Source organism: Oenanthe melanoleuca, chromosome 2 (assembly GCF_029582105.1).
Source record: "Oenanthe melanoleuca isolate GR-GAL-2019-014 chromosome 2, OMel1.0, whole genome shotgun sequence".
Classification (NCBI taxonomy): Eukaryota; Metazoa; Chordata; class Aves; order Passeriformes; family Muscicapidae; genus Oenanthe; species Oenanthe melanoleuca.
In genome coordinates, this window is record NC_079335.1 from 127,875,037 (window position 1) to 127,894,961 (window position 19,925).

The 19,925-nt window shown below is 40.0% G+C and overlaps 1 protein-coding gene across 1 annotated transcript; it reads right to left on the reverse strand.

Annotated features, from left to right (window-relative positions):
- Positions 1-363: 363 nt before the first annotated feature.
- CROT (carnitine O-octanoyltransferase) lies at positions 364-18,558 on the reverse strand. The gene is made up of 17 exons (XM_056484377.1): positions 18,283-18,558; positions 17,533-17,738; positions 11,588-11,712; positions 10,468-10,649; positions 10,160-10,284; positions 9,635-9,743; positions 8,587-8,680; positions 8,371-8,496; positions 7,829-7,930; positions 7,121-7,204; positions 6,912-7,019; positions 6,540-6,670; positions 5,081-5,204; positions 3,130-3,208; positions 2,637-2,730; positions 2,348-2,467; positions 364-1,295 (listed from the first exon to the last, which is right to left on the reverse strand). The coding sequence occupies exons 2-17, from the start codon at positions 17,645-17,647 to the stop codon at positions 1,175-1,177; spliced, it is 1,839 nt and encodes a 612-aa protein (XP_056340352.1). The 5' UTR covers positions 17,648-17,738; positions 18,283-18,558; the 3' UTR covers positions 364-1,174.
- Positions 18,559-19,925: the final 1,367 nt, after the last annotated feature.

Genomic DNA, 19,925 nt, shown 5'->3' on the forward strand with positions numbered 1-19,925 from the left:
AGGCAAAGAAAACAAAGGCTGAAATGAGGAGATCATTTTTTGAGGCATCAAGACACAATGTAACACATCCTGGACTGTAGGGAAGTGTCAGGCATTGAGAGAGGAAATCAAAAGGGGAAGTGTTCTTGCTAATGTGAACAAAAAATATGCAACAGAGAGCAAAGAGTCTGGTTCTGTGTTAGCTGAAAATTGAGTTGTTTCTGTAAATAATAGTATTTGAGCTCTCTGAAACTCTAAAAAGCTACAGAAAAAACAACGGGTACTTCAGAATCTCTGTTTCAAATTCACCTGTCACCAAGATCATCTGTCTCTCACAATGTTGCCCCACTATGTTAAACCATCCAGCCATAAATTAAGACAAGGTTGACTTTTAGAAAATTTTATTTCTATAATAGGAAAATACAAAGTTGCTCAGAGGAATCAAGTATTAAAATCCTGAGAACTGTATCAAACTGTATTCAGTGCTTACTTTTATTGTGCATTATTAGTGTAAAGCAGCAGATATTCACAGTTCACTAGAGGACGAAAACTGAGAAATTTAAAACTTGTGCTGCTTTCTATCTTTATTATTGAGTGATTATTTTTCAAAATACTTCAAACTATAGTGCTCTCATATTACAAATGTAGTGGGAACATCCCCATCCACAGATACAACATTTATTTGGTATAATCCTGATAGCAAAACATGAAAGGTAACTCATAAAATACCACATAACCTGATGGAGGCATTCTGTTTGATTAACCACTCTGAATAGGAAGCATAATCACATAAGAGGATAGTGTGGTTACTTTTAAGTACACAATTAAGTGCTCCACTGTCATAAACACTATTGGTAGACTACAAACTATTCTACATGTGACTACTAAGGTCATAAATACATAAATCCCATCAATTTTCCACTCTAACATCCCATCCCTAAGTATGTTTGCATTGTTGTGGCATATTTAATATTGCATTGTTCTACACAGATAAGGTACTACTGCTTGCATTGCTGTTGCAAATGGCTACATTATTCTTAAATGGGTAGTGTTACCACAGTAAATCTCATAAAAATAGATACATGTCACATAGATCATTAAATGTCTTGGATATAACAGTACTCTTGAGTAGCATTTCATTTTTAAGTACTACACAATTTGTGGGCTTGCAAAGCCTCTTACATCATTATCAAGCTTACAGCTGAGCTGTAACTGTTAACTGCAGCACATCATGAAAACACTGGAACAGAGTTCTGCACAGCACTTCTGCATCAGTCTCTGGACAGGACTTCCAAGAAGAACACGTAGTAATGATCCTACCAATAGAAAACAGTGAAGTCACTGAGCTTAACTGTCATGGTCTAGGATAAAGTCCTGCAATGTGGAATTATTCACATAAATTCTGAAGCAAAAATTATAACATAAACATACTGTCTCAACATTAAAAGAGGACTCAGATTCTTAGTGCCTTCAGTAAGCAATAATGTTGACAGATCTTTAAATCAGATACTTTGATTTAAATACCTGTTACTACATATAGTGACACAACTTTTCTGCTTATATTTGAAAATGCTGTGAATTATATTTCTTCTTTTTCTGCAATTAGTTTAAGGTTTTAGGTACTTCTGTTTATCTAATAAAAGGTATATCTTGATCTAGTTTTATTTATTTAAAGAGCCATAGATCATAGACCAATGGCTTGTATCTCAAACCGATTTGAATGGGCACACAACCCCTGCCTAACTTTAGGAAAAAGTAATTTGAATTACACCTAAACTAGCAATTTATCTCTACATATTCTAACCAAAGTAGCTTTAGCTTTCATAAAAAAGCAGTAATTTTTGTCCATAATACCAGTTAAGCCTAAGTTGGATCTTTTCAAATCGTATGATTTTTGGAGAAGTGAAGCCAAATGTTTTAGCTTCTCCTTGTCAAAAAGGTCTGGTTTGAGTCAAGATGTGTCACTGCCAAGAATGATGGGCAGTGTGCTCACCTATCCTCTTATCTGCTCTAGCTCAGCCAAAAAACACCTTTACATGTTACAAAATGATCTCTAAAATGACAGCCTATTTCAAAGTTAATCTGTTTTAAGGCCCTTTTGTTGCTCCCTTCTTTCACCTTCCCTACTCTTTATTTCTGCTTAGTGTCAGTATCTTGGTGCTCACTTGCCCTCCACCACTCCCACTTCCTCCTACACATGCTTTCCCAGAATGCCAATGCCTCTCTTCTCGTGTACCTCACTTCTCAATCTCTTCTGACACATTCAGCCATATTTCTTGGGTATTTTCCTCTCCTCATTCTAGCTGTTAGCTGCCTTTTCCTCTGTGGCAAATGCAGAGCCATATCCAAAATGGAATTATATCCTTACCTGTCATCTCTAATTGAATAAAAAAAGCCATAGCCATGTTGTACCATAGGGAGTGCAGATCCACTAAACCTAGTGTAGCCAGTCAGACTAGTTGAAAGGACAAAATTCCCTCCTCCTCCACTGTGAAACAAAACAAAACAAAAGCAGCACTTTTGAAAATAATTTAAAATAAAGTGAGTTTGACAAAACAGTTATTTGGTTGTAAAGATCAATAAGACCATAAGACCAGTGTAACAAAGGCCTTGGTATAAAGGGATACAACTTCCCATGGCACAAGAATATGAATTACCTGGCTGTGAAGGCCTTATCCCCATACAGTTCTGGCACTGGCAGTCCTTGCTCCTGTGCTATGAGCAGGAGACCCAGAAGATGACGATCAAAGCCTGTCAAATAAATGCAAATACTGCATCATTAACAGCAGCATTCCCAGTTTTTCTGCCTCTTCTGGTCTGGACAGCTGGGAGCTCAAATAGCAATTGAAGGACAGATAAACAACAGCATCATATTGCAGCATCCAAAAACATTTCCCACATGTTTGATCTAAGAGGTCTTCAACACTTTCAACTTGCAGCACTGAGCTCAAAAGCAAATTACTTAAGGTATTAATTAAGGATGGGTGCAAGGACTAGGTTTTAGTCCTTCTCCCCAAAATTAAATTATAAAATGTTGAGGAGTAGTTTTTATTCAGGTTGAAAATAAGGTGATAGAAAATGTACTAGCATACACTGATATTCCCTTTTCACCCACAGGAAGAAGACCAAAAAATTGTGATTCCAGAGTACCTTTTCCATTTTCACATTCTTTTCTCATTTTATTGTGCTTTGCAAATGCCTTATGCATCAGTTGTAGCCGTTGATAGTTCTGTAAAGTAGGGCAGAGACAGGATAAAAAAGAAAAGAAAAAAGAAAGAAATAGAAAAATCAATCCAAATGAGTAACATATCAGCAATCATAGATCAGCAGGTTTTTCCCCTCTCATAGTTTCTGACAATTTTAGATAGAAAAAAATGGAGGAACTTGAAAGGTACATAAAAACCTCTTTCAAACCCTTTCTCCCAAGCCCAAATTCCCTTTTCAGGAAAACATGCTTGTTTGTTTCCTGTATCTCTGATCTCTGACTCAGATCACTTTTGAAATGAACAATATTCTAAACCTCCTGCTCTTTCCCAAATAATCTGAAACAATGGAAAGGAACCAGTGTGAACTAGAGTAATCAAACCCCAAAACCTACTATAATACTATTTATTCAGAAAGACACTAGCTCCTACTAGGTGCATTCCCAAATATTCTCTGCTGATTGCCATTCTGCCCAACATTAAGATTTTTTCAAGTTTATATTAAAACTTAAATATTAAAGCCAGAGAGAATACAAGTAACATGGTTTTTGTAAAGGAGGCCTTCAGAAACAGTCCTAGATGCTCAAAATCTTGACTTCTAAGACCCTAGATCTTGATAGATCTTTGATTACTTAAGAAGCACTAATTATCCTTTTATTCATCACACAGGAGGATGCAGCAGAGAATGTGCAACAAGGACAGCAGTCACTCAATTTGGATAAAAATTAAGCTAACAAGCTGACAAGGGGCAAAGGAAAATTTGAGACAAAAGGATTATTTCAAAGCATCTGACTTCAAGATATAAAAAATTACATAAAGGCAGACTTTTTAAGCATGTTAATTTCAATACCATTGAACAGATTTTTTCAAGCTCCAGGAGTTAGTATTAAAAAACAAACAAACAAACAAAGCAACTATAGGGAGATATTTGGAGATGCTATTTAACATTACAAACAGAAAAAGTCCACAGAAAGTGTTGAAACTTACACACTATTAGTAGTAGTAACCACAGAAGCCTGATAATTGGTTAGAAGGTAAATGAGCAGCAGGGAAATAATAGGAATCCATATTTGGAATAAGAAAGTAGATTTGGAAGACGGCCAGAAAACTGAGTTTTAAAACTGCAGTACATGCCAAAAGAAGTCAGTAAAGACCAGGAAAATGTCCTCTAAAAGATCAGAATTATTAATCACACATGCTTTCTGACAGCTGTCTTCCTCTATGTTTTACAGATGCATTAATAATATAGAACCTTTGATTTTTCTAAAGATGTGTTACCCTTTGTCTCAAAAACCTTCTCCATGATTAATTTCTCAGGCTCTGAGAAATGTACAGTGAGAGCAACAGAAAGAGCTTTATTAGAGCTCTTGCTTGGCAAGCAAGGCATGACCTGCTTTACCAGCCAAGCACCAGAGGGTAGTCACTGGGAAAAGAAAAGGTCTCTGATTCAGCTACTCAGAGACAAACTCTGGAATACACTCCTGTTACCACTAGGACACAAACAGCTTTCAATCTTGCTCTCAGATCCAACTATTAGACAAACATTTCCTGATTTCACTTGAAAATTAAAACAACAGAACAACTGCACAGCAGAATACTTCGGCCCCAGCCCAGTAACTTTTTGAGGTGTAAAATAAATCAGTGTGAATGTAATTTAAGATAGTTACATTCTTGAACTCAGAATGTAAATAGCACAGAAAACCAAGCAAGCCCACACATGACAGCACATCTCAGTCACATTGACCAGAATCAGAGTTCAAGCAACTCAACATTTGAAATTTGTCTCCTTGGAAAGGTGCCAACTCCCATTAATGAGACAACAGAAAACCAAGTTTGAAGTGGTTCAGATGACAGTCCTTCTAAATACACAGTAATTAAAATAGGATTTCAGTATTTACACTTTCAGAAGGATCCAGCATGGACTTGCACCATTCCACTGCTTCCACAGTACATGGTCTTATGGTCTCTGTGCGGCCATGATAGAAACGCCTGGTCATGGCAGTTTCGTAACAGCAGCCCGGACTAAGAACAGAAATTGGGGAAGAGTGTCTCAGTAACCTAACAAAACTATTTGCTATCTCAAGGACTAAAGAAGCTCTGCAAAAGATCTTGCACATCTAGCTACAGTTACAAGTACCAGAAACCCATTAATTTTTTTTAAGCTGTATGTCTGAACAAGAGCCACAAAGCAACTCTGTATGCTTTTATGGGACAGATGACTGAAAAAAAGTGCCAGTACTATAATCATACCTTGAAAAGTCTGCATTGCCATGGATATTTTCTGCAGACTACAGAACTACCACCCTCCAGCAAAAATAGCTGAAATTACACAAGCTTCAGTTTCACTGTAGACTTCCACCTACACCATCCAAACCCTCATAAATTAGGAGACACACTTGAAATAAGCAAGGTGTTCCAAAGCATTTAGAGGGAAAAGGTCAAAACCTTCTCTGCTGTATTCTGACAGCCATCCAGCTTTTACATGGAGCAACTCCAGCTCTATGACAGCCTATATACTTATAGTCTAGGTCTATGACACTTATTATACAACCTACATGAAACATACTTGCATGTTTACAACAGACCAAGGCTATTTTAGTCAGATAATTAATGTCCTGATGTTCAGAAAACCAAGATTTACCGACCTTTGTTATGATGAGCTACATCTCACCAGTGACTAATCACCACACTCCTATGAAGAAACCCTCCTCCTTCTGAAGCAAGCAATTCTCTGCTGGCCAGTAATGATTTACACAAGCCATATAATGAGTGCTAGTTAGCTAACAGAAATTTGGGAACACCAGTAACAAGAACAATGACACCTTTTAATCAATAATACAGAATTAAATGCCACATCCAAAAATGCAGAGGCAGGCACTTAAAGTCACTATCTCCATCTCTATTATTCTGCCCAAACCTTCACGTCCGATATTGCTAAACAAAGTAAGACACCGAAGTTTGTGAGGCCTTTCACAGGCTTAGAAGATGAAAAACTTTACTGATGGCTGTCACAAGCCACAGACAAAACTCTCTTCTACATTTGAGCAACTATTTGACATTAGTGAATCCTGACCCACAGTGCATTTCATGTTCACCCAAGCGTTTCCTTTGTTTGGCACAAGTTCAAGTTCTCACAGACTGTGTTCTACCACCCATTCCATGGTATGCATAAGCATTATCCCCGTGGGCACAAGAACATAATTCTTCTGAAGCAAGTATGGCTCTACGCAATTGTTACTGTAAAAACCCCTTAGTTCTTCATTATTAAATCCCCATGGCAAGTTACATACTAACTTTGCAAAACCACATCTCTACTCAAGAACCTAGTTTTTTATTCCCAGTCTGGTATTTTCTTACCGTCTATGGCATTTGTAATAAGCAAGCTGAAGGGCAAGCTGCACAAATGTATCGGGATGAAGTTTCCTCTTTCTAATCAATGCTTTGCCAAAGGATGTGAAGGCATAAGACACCAGCTGCACGTCAGATATCTGTCATACCAAAGGAGTAAAAACAGAAGTCAAGAAACATCACAACTTGGTCCACTGCAAATAAAACACACTCAACATAAACCACAACGTAACAAATTTAACCATGGTGTTAAATTCATCAATTAATCAGTAATATATTCATTCCTGCTCTCCAGAATGAAAAAAGACCAACTAAAAACATGCAATACAATGAAAAAAAATAGTATCAATAACAACTAAGAGAACCAGGAGTAAATTTCACCTTCTTGTAATACAGTTCTTTAGTATATCCAATTTCATTTATAATTTTTTGATCCACTGTGAATACAAGTTCCTCTGGCCATGGAATATCCCTCACATTATCTGATCCCTGGGAAGATAAAGACAGAAAGAAAGACAAAAACAGAAAACATTATCCATAAGAAAAGACACGTTAACTGATAAGCTTGAAAGTTTATAAAGGATAGATACCTTCCATTTTCCTTCATTTTCAATAATCTTCTTTTCAGCATAAGACAACATGGTAATTAAAGCCATGGCATCAAAAGGAGAATGCTAGAATCAGAGAAGAGATTATGTTACTTCGCGTAATGCAAGAAGACCAAACTTCTGCTTTTTCCCCTATCCCATTCTTTTTCCTGCATACCAACAGCTTTACTGCACCGTGTTGCACTTGTTTTATAGTTCTGCAATAAATACAGAAGTATTTTAAGTCCATGCACCGTTTTAACTGCTCTGCATCTGGACAAAAAGGCACAATGTACTACTGCCATGAAAAGGCAGATTCAAGGAAAAAAATAAGCCCTTTTGGCCATGCAATAGTAAGTTTAAAAACCATAAGTTTAAAAAACACAACTATTCAAATGGATACATCAAACAAAGGCTTAATTTTAAGCCTTCTTGTGCATTGTATTTTTTTCCTTTCAAACTCCTTATTAAATACTTTCAGAAACAAGATTATGACTTCAGATCCCATTGCTAATTCAAGAATGGTGTAATAGCAAACACCATGAGAGAGCAAAGATCATGAGAAAGCAGACTGCTTTTGGAAACCTACCAGACAAGGTGCCATGTAAACAAAGCTATACCAAAGAGTAACTCATTAAGCACTTAAAATAATACTCTGAAGAGGGAAATTCAGTAAATAAAAATTCAGAAGATGGAAAGAATTTAACTTACATCACAGAATGCACTACAGGTTCCATTGGAAAAGAATATGCTATTGTAGGATTTATCTCCCCAGCGCACAGTAGGATCGCCTGTTACGCCCAGCCTGGTAAGCTAAAGCAGAAGGAACACACCATGAAGTCTTAAAAAATACCAAGAACACTGCCAATCTTTGTAAGCTAAACCTAGTCTACATTAAGATGGCAAGACCTCCCTGACAGATGACATTTTCATTCAGTTCAAGATGAAACATGATTATAGGGCCAAGTTGCTAATTAGAAGTGTGATAAGAAGTTAATTACTATGTCTTTCAAGAACCTGAAGGATAGAGAACTAAAAAGTTATGAAGGTAGATTTCAGCCATTCCTGTTTCCAATATCCTAACTATTAAAACCATGTAAGTTTTCCTATGGATCAAAAAGTACATTTTTTGCATATTTATCTGCTTCAATTTTAGTGTTCTGAAAGAGCAAGAGCTGCTACTTCCGTATATATGCAGGAGAAATTTTTATGTAAAGATGATCAGATATGAATTATCAAATATTCTTAGCTACCTCGGTGTAGTCCTCAGGAGTTGCATGGGGACTAGCATCATCAAGGCCAACCACAAACAAACTGCTTTGAATTTTTTCCAGAAGAGCCAAGTTCTTTGGATCAAGATGAATCAAATATTCCCGTAACTAGAAGGCATGAAAAGACAAAGCTAATTGAAATGTTTTTCCAGTGATCACAATGCTTTTCCCAGGAACCAGCTGCTGAAGAATTCTTACCTCTGCCCATTTGGTCCTTTCATTGCTTGTTAGGGTTGCTAGTCCTGGTCCATCTGGTTCACTATAGCATCTCTTCTGTATATATGTAAGTTGTCTTTAAGAAGATTTAAAAAACAGAAGTTAACAACAGATGGAGAGAAGGTTAAAGTCATCTTGCATCTCTCTCTCTTTTTTTGCAAAGCTGGAATTTTGGTTTGACATTCACAAGCCAGTGTGAATATTCAGGAAGCATGAATCAGCTCCCCTAGATTCTAAGGACAATTGAAGACCTGCTCAGTTTTCAGTCACTCAGCACCTATGAGCCCAGTACAAACACACATAAACAATTATAGCGCTAAAGCACTGTAACAACTTAATTTAAAACTAGATGTAAGACTCCAACAGCACAGGTTGAGACTTTTCAGAGCAGCAGACCTCTGCCATACTGCAGCTTTACAGCAACTAATCACATACAGGGCAAACCTTCACCTCAAGATAAAATTTGAAGCAGAACTCTTGCTGCAGTACATCCTGAAAGCAGATTCTGAACTATAAAAGAGCAATTCCCTTCCTACCTTCCTCTTTGCATTAAGTATTCCCAGGCAAAATTAACAACACTTCTTTAGTAAGGAGATGCATATAGGTCCCAAATCAGTCACAAGAGACTTATGCTGAAACTACATCTATATGTAACAGGAGAGTTCAACACATGAAAGTGCGTCAACTTTGATATGATTAAGTAGCAATGCAGATTGCACCTGGAAAGAATAATGATAGTTGTAATCCTACTAATTCCACATAAAGAAAGCAGAAAAAATGGTACTTCCTACTGAAGTGTCTTCTTTTAGCCCTTTTGTGTGATGCTGTACAGATGTATTACAATAGTACATGGAAAGAAGTTGCCATCCACTGAACAAGGACTTACTCAAATCTGAACCTTTTAGCTAAAGGAGAAGCTGTAGTCTCTCTCACACCTAATTCTCTGGGGTCAAGGGAATGGAAAAAAAGAGCCTCTTTTGTATGTAGCTTAAATATAAGATAGGTAATTTTAAAAAAGCATTTTGAAAACCTGAAAATCTCTGGAGGAGTTAGCATGCTGCCTTCATGCACAGCATCAAATGCAAATACTCGACCTCGACACAGGACTATCAAGTGAGATGGACATTCACCTTCAGCCTCTGAAATGAAAAACAGGTATAAATGAAAATCTAAGCTTGGGAACAAAGTGACAGATACAGGAAAAACTCAGCAAGGCCTACAGACTCTTTTGTTCAATTCTGCAAACTTGAAGACATTTTAAAAGCCGACAGAAGTTACTTGTAACTTTCAGTGTTATAAACTACTTCAAGTCATTGTTCTAATGTTATGTTCTAATAAATCTAGTAGCAAATTTTATTTAAATTAAAAATTTATTTGATAAGGACTAAATATTTGTAGATGAGATACCTTCTTTGCTTCATTATATAAACACTCTACAACCAGTAGCCGATTTAGCACTCAAGAAAACAAGAATTTTATGGTTAAAATGACCACTCCTTCAGGATATTAATAAAAATCATTTGCTTGTATTAGCCCCCAATTTTCATTTGTTTACCAGTTTTAAAATAACTTCTGAGAGAGTCTCTGGTAAGTCCAGGAATTTTGCAAGTGCAAAAAAGCATTCGAAATTGGTTCATGTCCAGAACAGTATTCCCAGATCTCTCGATGGCAACCTTCTCTCTGTGTAACAAACACAGCAACATTAAGCAAGAGAAATTACAATAATGGAATTACGCCAAGGTAAGACAAACCTGTCTATTATGGCAAAGAATTCATGCCAATGGACATGAACACACATATGCAAGTAAGGGATACACAGACAATCAATATTCAGGATCAATTGGTTTTTTTTTAAAGTCTTACGCTCGTAATAGATCCCAGTATTTCAGGGTGTGCCATATATTTACACATGCTCTGTCTATCTGAGTGCCCTCTTCTGGTGGCCAGCAGTGTTCAATATAGGGACCAGGGCCTCCCATATTACAGTGTATTTGTGTTGAGATGCGAAGATCAAGATAAGCCACATTCAGCCACCAGTCCTCCAGCTGAAATGAAAAATGTTAAACAGAATCAGAACTTATTGTTATTCATTAATTCTCTAATAATTACATAACTGTTCAACTGTCTGCTTTTTACTTTTTTATTTTAATACTCTGAATAGTAGGTCCTATATAACACAAGGCAGGACAGTGGTTTAAAACTAATTGCTGAAGATAATGACACATTTAGCTCTTCTGTTTTCAAGCTTGAAATAAAATTCAATGCTGCTTAAAAACATTAAACTGTAAATTATGGTATTTCTTCCCTGATATTCATAATCTTAAACTCTTGCAGTTGTCAGGTGTAGTTGCTGTGAATATCACAGACTACTCCATGAGGAATAGAAGGAAACTCGACTTATGTTGAGAAGGAATTTGAGAAAGAAATTTCATAATTTACATTTTCTGCCACCATATGAAAATCTCCACTCTGGAGTGTGTCTTGTTAAGATTTAGACTCATGAATACCACTTGATAATGACCTTCCTTGTATCTCTTCCTCTGTTGAAAGATAACTTTAAAATGTTACCACATAACTTCCTTCTGGGAAGAAAAAGAAAGAAACTAAACTCCGGATTCCAGGGCTGGTTTTGTTGGATTTTTTTGTTTGTTTGTTTTTGGGCTTTTTTTGCAGGCTGGAGAGAGAAGGAACAGATGTCATAGAAAGAGAGACTGACAGATAAAGCATTCAAAAGCTGGTAAATAAGTTAAAATTTCAGTTAGTGAGCTCTCTTAGCCACTCAGCGTTGAGAAAAACAAATGACACATGTGTAAGTGAGTAAGAGTTCATATCCGGGTCAAGTGTCTGGCTGATGTAAAGAAGATTTAGAGATTTTAAAAAGTTAAATGATTCTTTGAGTTACATCCTGAATAACCAACTTTCCACAAGTTAAATTAAGATTTCTTACATTGAATTATGATTTCTTATACATCTAAATACGCACCCAATTCCTTCTTGTTTTAGCTCTTTCCAGTAATTTCTGATGCAACTCTTTTCCAATGCCATTTTCAAATTTTTTAACTATATCCTCAGTTCGTTGATATTCTTCTTCATTTAAAAATGGCTTCACTGTAAAAGGAAAATGTTTTTATTTTAAAGACAACTGCATACTAAGATTTATTCCAAGATATCCACAGGCAAGGGAGTGAATGAGAATTAATTTTTCTAAAACAAGTATTTGAAAGGAAAAGACCTTTAAAACACCTCTCAAAAATCTGTAAATAAATCAGTCTGTTCTAATAAAACATAAATACATACTTTTAAATAAATACAGATGATAGCAGACTAAAGTAATTGCTGAAAACTTGAAATACCTAACAGATAACTAAATCAATATATTTACATCTGTAAGTACTGTGGAGTTCTACCAAGTAATTAAATTTACAGGAACTTTATTTGCAAATTAACACATGGAACATACACATCTGCTACCCTACTGCATCAACTACAAGCTACTTGCCTGTATTTTCAAGTCCATTCATGGTCTACAAGCAACTTGCCCATCAATTCTCATTCACTGCCCCTATGTAATTTCCACCTTTTTTTATTGACAGCAAACGGAGTTACTGGTAGACAGTTTTTCTATTTTAAAACCCTTTTGGATTTCTCTAAGATCATGTGCACTATAGGCCAAAGTCTTCCATAAACATCTGCAAAAGTATTCACTATTTTAATCTAAACATTCCTTACAGACTTTTTACCATTAAATTTATGGTCAGTAACAGGCACTGCTGATATAATTTTCCATACAGGGACATCTCATTTTTTCCTATACTCACCTGGTGTATAATGTAATTTCTGTTAAATTTATACTAATATTTTGAAAGCATGGGAAACAGAATGGAGGGTTGTGTGTGAGGTGCGTTTCTAGTGATTAAAGGCCTACACAATGAGGTCCAAGTAATTTTTGAGGCTGCTAGACGCTCCCATTAGTTACTTTCTTGCTACTGGTAACCCAGTAATCAATTTATAGCTGTTAAGAAACAAAGAAAGATAAACAATTACAAAAATTTAAACATGTATCTGCAACAACCAAGTTTCAGCAGGGCAAGATCTCAAATACTTAGTTAAAGATAACAAAGTATTAAATCTCAGCTGTCTTTCTGCAATCACGCCTGCTTGCCTGCAACCACTATTGTTCTCAACAAATCTAGTGATCATCTTGTCCAACACTTCATCTCTGTAGGGTCAGTTGCAGCAAGTTTCTTAGGACTGTGCTGGGTTTTAAGAATCTCTGAGGATGAAGACTCTACAACCATCTTGGTAGCAGCCTGTTCACTGCTTGACCACTGTTGCAATAAGATAAGTTTTCTTTTGCTTAAAAGGAATTTCTTGTATTTCAGTTTGTGCCCATCACCTCTTATTCTGTCACTAGATATTACTTTGATGTCTGGCTCTATCTTATTTACTCCTCAACAACAAGGAGTAATCACACATATTGCAAAGATCTGAACAATCCTAGCTTTCTCCGTCTCTTCTCACATGTCAGATAATCCAAGACCTTCATCACTGTCACAGACCCTCTCTGGGCTCACTTCAGTATATCCATACCTCACTTGTACAGGGAGCCCAGAAACAGACACAGAACTGCAGGTGTGTCCTCCACAGCACTGAGCCAAGGGAAAGGATCACTTTTCTGTACCTGCTGGCAATGCACCTCCTATAAGGAGTCCCAAAGGCTACTGACATGCCTTGCTGCAAGGCCACATGCTGGTTCATGTCTAACAGACCCCAGGGGCTCTTCTGCATCCAGGCACTAGGCCCCAGCTTGTGCTGCTGTGGCAAGTTACTCTCTCCTAGGTGAATGACTTGGTAGTTCCCTGTGTTTGTTGAGCTTCATGGGGCTAGTGTTAGCCTGTTCCTCCAGCCTATCAAGCTGCCTCTGATGGCATAACAACCATCTGCTGCATCAGCTAGTCCTTCCAGCTTTGGAAGCTCCCAAACTCAGAGTACACTCTGAGTGCACTCTGCCCCATCACACATGTCCCATCACCACTAATGACCATATTAAAAATTACTGGACCCCTGGTGTACACCATCAGAGATTGGCCTAGAGCTGCCATATGTGTTGCTGACCACAAACCTTTGAGCCCAGCAGATGATACAATTTCCAGTCCATCTGACTGTCCTCTACCTAGTCCATACTTTATTAGTTCATCTATGAAGATTTTTTTAAAAGCTTTTGATGTGCCAGAAGCCTTGCTAAAGTCTATATAAACAATACCCATTCTTCCTCCTTCATCCAGTGAGACAAGTCACCTCATCATGAAAGGCAACCAGGTTGGTCAAAATTTCCTCTTCAGAAACCCATGCTTCCCAATCACCTTCTTGTCCTTCATATGCTCAGAAATGTTTTTCATGATTAATTGTCAAGGATTCCCAGAAATTAAAGTAAGATTGATCAGCCTGTAGTTACCCAAATCTTCTTTCTTTTCCTTCCTGAAGACAACAGTAACATCTGTTTTCTTCCTTTCCTCAGGAACCTTCACCAGTAATCATGAACTCTCAAAGATTAACAGAAGTGGCCTCTCAAGACAAAGACCATCTCCCTCAGCACTCATGGACACATCCCAACAGGACCCATGTAGTTTTTCATGTCCAATCTGTTCAGTGCTGATCCTTTTCTATCAAGGGTAAGTCCACTTTAATCCTAATTATATAAGGCATTTCAGTATTTTGCACTACCTGTCCTAATGTGAAAGATAAGGATCCATTTTCAGATACATCCTGGTCTCCTTATGGTATTCTACAACAACAATGCAAGTCCTAGCTATAGTTTTTCTATTCCACAGGACAAACATAGAGAGTGAGGGCCAAATATTACCTACAAACATATTTTTAAACACATCCTGATAACCTTAGGCAGCAAGACAGAACATCTACTTTCAAGTATTACCATATAATGCTAGTGTTTAAATTACATTGAGACTTCCAAAAATTCCACTACAACACCATAGCAACTGGAAAGGTACCAGGATTCTCCTTATACCTCCACCACAGATGATCAGCTATGCACACTCAGGCAGTGTCTACCACATCTAGACCTCATCTAGATGCAGCTTGAATTGCACACCATCATTTGTGAACACAAATGAAAAAAGAAGTGATAGCAGCAGAGTCATTCACCTTCACTCTTTTGCAGATTACAGTTTTCACCCTGAAGTTGAAACCCTTGCCTGACTGAGAGTAGTCCAACACTCAGGTTTCCCAGAAAATGACCTTATTATGATACACTACTGAAAGAGAGGATGATTACCCTCTGTTACTCAGGTTACAAAGTCATTACAGAGCAATATTCACACAGAAAATTAAAAAGAAGCAACATTATTTGGTTCTGGTCTCAATTCATAGAACCATTTAGGCTGGAAAAGGCCTCTCATTAATTTAGTCAAACTGCTAAAGGGGTTACTAAGATTGCAAGAGGACTGGAATGCACAATGTGTTTGTTGCTTACAAAGAGAATGCAAAGGGAAGACGACCTTGCTGTCCTCTTCAACTGAATGGAAGTCCTGGTGAAGATAAAGCATAATTTCTCTCAGAGATGAAAAGAATTAAGGTAAGAGAAAATAAAAAGGAATAAAGGTAGAAGACAGAAAATTTCTGACATGGAAAACATGAAGTTTTTAGAAGGGGTTTTTGGTAATTGTTGTTTTTTTTTGTTTGTTGGTTGTTTTTCTTCCCCCTCCCACAATCATGGGGGTGATCAAACACCAGAACAGGTTACAATGAAACAGAGTCTCCACCCTTGTAAGTAAACAAAACCCGGCCAAGCAAGGGCTGAGCAACATGCTCTAGTTGGACCAGCTTAGAGCAGAAATTTGCTCCAACTCTTCCCAACCTATGTGATTCTATGACTAGAAGGCCTCTTTCCATTTAAAAACTATTTAATCAGATGTAGAAGCAGCACTGTTAAGGAGCAGAACTTTTCTCCTTTCTCACCAGAGTGCAGTGAAACTTCTCTTGCATTTCTTCAGCCCACAGATTTTGTCTTTCTGATTAGGAGGTCAGCTCTGCCCATGAACAAGAAGTATCCCATGAAAGACACCTTCAGTTGCATAGTTAAGGAACCCTGGGAAGCTGGAAGGTTGAGTTTTCATACCTGCATGTTGAGTCTAATATTCTGAATCTCAGCCTCTGGGGTGGAAGGCTAAATAACAAGTCTGTGGCCACCTTCTGCCCAAGACTTATTTTCAAAAAAGGGTTACTCAAAGAAGAGGTAGCAACTATAAAGCCTTAAATAAGGCATATTCTGACACGTACTTTGTCCAGCTTTTCTAGTTAGCTAGCTCTAAACAGACAAGTGCCTTACCAGCAGGCGCCCTGACTAATGTCAAGTGCTCAGAGTCCTCCTCCAACCAATGAAAGGTTTCCCAGGACTAATTTAAAGCCTCTGTGAAGAATCATTTAGAGGTTCTGAATTGTTGCTTAAGCAATGAAATTCACAGAGCTGTATCTAGAACTGTGACCTGCACACTTTCATATATTTGTACAAGGGAAGACTATGGCAAATGCTGGGCAAACTTTTCTCCACCACCAGTTAGACTAAAGAAGAGCAACAGTGATCAAAACTATAGAATGTTTTTGTATATGGAAGAGCAAGCAGCAACTAACTTCAGCATGAAAAAGAAAGGGACATAAGGTATTGGGACATAAGGTGATAAGGTATTTATGAAAACAGAATCAGAAAACAAGAGCAAACAAATTCACTGCCATATTTTCTCACTCCATGAGAGAGTTATTTATTAACCTAGAGAGACAGATGGGTTTACAAAACTAAGTAACAATGTTGCTTTTGCAGGTTCTACTTTTGCAGCACAACTTTAAGTAATCTGCATTACAGCAAAGACAGGCCATTATTTTAGACACACATACAAACACAAAAATTTTGCCAAAACCCACCACTTCATTCTGCATCAAAAAACAATGATGTAAGAACACCAAAGCAGGCCATTTCCAGTACTCAGAATAAATGGGAACTCTGAGTAAACTTCAGGAATTCTATTTTGGGAAAGGGAAAATTTGGTGTAGTAAGCTTCTGCTAAGGAGAGAACTCAAAGTTTTATTTTGCTAGCATTTGTGTAAGCCTGTAAGATGGTAAGATACAAAGCAGGTGTTCCAGAAAAAAACTCCATGTCCCAGAGTTCTGAAAATTATTGAAGAAATATAAAAAAGTAATCTCAAGATACCCATAATGTATTTTTGCTATTCCAAACATATAATAAAAAATGAGCCAGTCATTTCTTCTTTATAAACAAAACTAGATACATATACACCGATGCTGTTACAAAAATTTTCTGTGATGTTCTTTAGATTAGTCAACATGTCAAGGCAGAAAGTATCCAAGCTAAATTATTAAATTATGTGAAAATGCTCACCTCCGTTTTTATCTACTACCATGTAGTTAATAAGTGTTTTTCTCGCCAATATTAAGTATGAAAAGTTTTAAATAACTGATTTTTTAAAAAGATTCTGGGCAAGCACAGTTATAAACAAGCAGCTATGCAAACTAAAATTTGTAAGTGAAGAGTGAAGCATTTTTCAGTAGAGCAACCTTTTTTTTTTTTTTTTTTTTTTTTTTTTTTTTTTTTTTTTTTTGAGAAGGAAAAAAAAGTTTAAAAAAAAATCCACTCTCAAACCAAAAAGTTCACCTTCCCACATGCCAAATTCCCTTGAAGAAAAGTAGTTAGGGATTTAATGGAAACTTTTACTCAATCTGTGCTGGGCACTTAATTTCCAATTTTAAGCCTGACCTTTGGCCCTCTAAACTTGTCTGTATCCCACGCCCCAATTACTGCACAAGCTGTCTCTACAGTCACTTAGCAAACATCTTCAGATTAGCCTGGTTACAACAGCACACGACATGCTACCATTGCAAAATTAAGTCATTACCTGCATCAAGATATTTACTCAAAGATTCATCAAGAGGAGGTACTGGCAGGGAAGGCAGAGAATCTTGGTACTGAAACGTTCGCTCCTCTGAGGATCCAAGCACTTGCTTTTCCATGTTGCAGATCCGCAGCACAACCAGACTATTCGCGAAGCCCACGTTCGATGACGAATCGCCACAACACTGTTCTCTCCCCCGCTCCGGCCTCCTGCCATTTACACGGTAAAAGACAGATATCAGGAAACGCCCCCCGACAAAGCACGGACCGAGGTTTCTTCTTGGCTTGCAGCCGCGAGAGGCACACACACGGCAGGGGAAGCGATGGCCAGGCGGCCACTGCTGCTTTCCCCAGCTCGAGGACTGTCGCTTCCTCCCCCAAGGAGCAGCCAGTCAGCCCCGGGACACGGGCCCGAGACTAGAGGGAATCTGGGGAAGGGAAAATCACCGCAGCCCGGCTGGCGGCCCCTCCGAGCCCCGCAGACCCTCCCCAAAGCCCCCGGCCGTGCCCCGACCCCAGCGCTCCCCGGGCCGGGCCCGAGCCCCGCCACACCACAGCGGTGTTTACAGCGGCTCCGGGCCCGCATCGAGGGAAGCCCCGGAGAGCCCAGCCGGACGGGGCCTGGGTGTAAGGAGACGGCCGAGCCGGGCCGAGCCCACCCCTCTGCCTGCACCCCCGAGGAATGACGGGGGGGACCACCTCCGGCAGGGACCACCGCTCGCCCCGGCCACACCAGCCCCGGCTCCCTGCCCACCTCCCCGGCCGCCGCCTCCGCTCGTGTCCCACTCCGCAGCGGGTCCGGAAGCCGCGCGGGGCGGGGCGGCCGCGGGGGCGGAGGGAGCGGCCTGGCCCGTCCCGTGCGCCCGGGCCCGGCGGTGCAGCTAAAAGGACAGCTGGAAGGGGGGCGGAGGGAGCGGCCTGGCCCGTCCCGTGCGCCCGGGCCCGGCGGTGCAGCTAAAAGGACAGCTGGAAGCGGGGCGGAGGGAGCGGCCTGGCCCGTCCCGTGCGCCCGGGCCCGGCGGTGCAGCTAAAAGGACAGCTGGAAGCGGGGCGGAGCTGCCGGCTCCCCCGAGGGCACCCGGGCCCCGCAGAGACACCCGGGCCAACCGGAGCGCTGGGCAGGCACCAACTCTGCCAAGTTTAGTTAGGGCGAGTGCCGCTCTGCGCCTGGGACGGGCAGCTCTGGACGGACGTACAGACTGGGGAATGAGAGGCTGCAGACCCCATTTCCATCGGCCTGGGATTCCTGGTCGATGGAAGGTTGAATATAAATCAGCCATGCCCTGGCAGCCAAGATGGGCCAGCTCTGTCCTGGGGTACATCAGGCACAGCATCACCAGCAGGGCAAGGGAGGGATTGTCCTGCTCTGCTCTGAGCTGGGGCAGTTCTGGGTGCCACAGTATAAAAGAGACTTCAGGCTATTAGAGAGCTTCTAAAGGAGAGCTATGGAAATAAAGAAGGGCCTAGAGGGGAAGCCATGTGAGGAGTGGCTGGGGTCACTGGGTCTGTTCAGCCTGGGGGACACCGAGGGGAGATCTCGCTGCAGTTACAGCTTGGTGGGGAGGGGAAGAGAAGGGGCAAGTCCTGATCTCTGCTGTGTGGTGCATAGTGACAGGAAACAAGGGAATGGCCTGGGGCTGTGTCAGGAAAGGTTTAGACTGGATATTAGGAAGAGATTTTCCCCCAGAGAGTGGTTGGGCACTGGAGCAGATTCATGAGAAAATTGGTGACAGCACCAAGGCTGCTAGAATTCAAGAAGCATTTGGAAGATGCTCTCAGGCACATGGTGTGATTCCTGCGGTGTCCTCTGCAGGGTCAGGAGTTGGACCTCTGTGATCCTTAGAACTCAGGATCTGTGGTGTGGGGAGAAAGCACAGCTGGAGCTGCACTAGAGTCAGGGGCTCTTCACAGCTGCTGTCCCTCGTGGGCTGTGCTCTTAACTCAGTGGTGGCCTTAGCAGGACTGAGACCAGATGCAAGCCCTGGCTGGCCCAGGGGACTCCTCACCCAGGGTAAGTGGCCTGGCTGTTTTTTTGGAGGGCAATAGCTCAGGAATCTGCAAAGGTATTTCTGTGGACCAGGTCTGGGCTGGTAGGTTTCTGTGCCAGCTGTTAAAATGTAATGTGGGAGAAATGCTTGTGGGGTGTGACTTGCAGTTCCACAGGAGCAGGAGTAAACAGTAACCAGAGTGATTGGGTGGCATTTGGAGCAGTCTTCAGATGCTGGAGCAAGCATTGCACCACACAGTGAAGCACCACCTGTATTGGGAAGGACATGTGAAACCCACCCAGCCCTACTTGCCATGGTTAATGAGGTCTCTGCTTTCAGAGACACCTGCCAGTACTGCTATTTGGCACCTTGAAGGTCTCTGACACCTGCTGGTGTACATGGGTGGTGT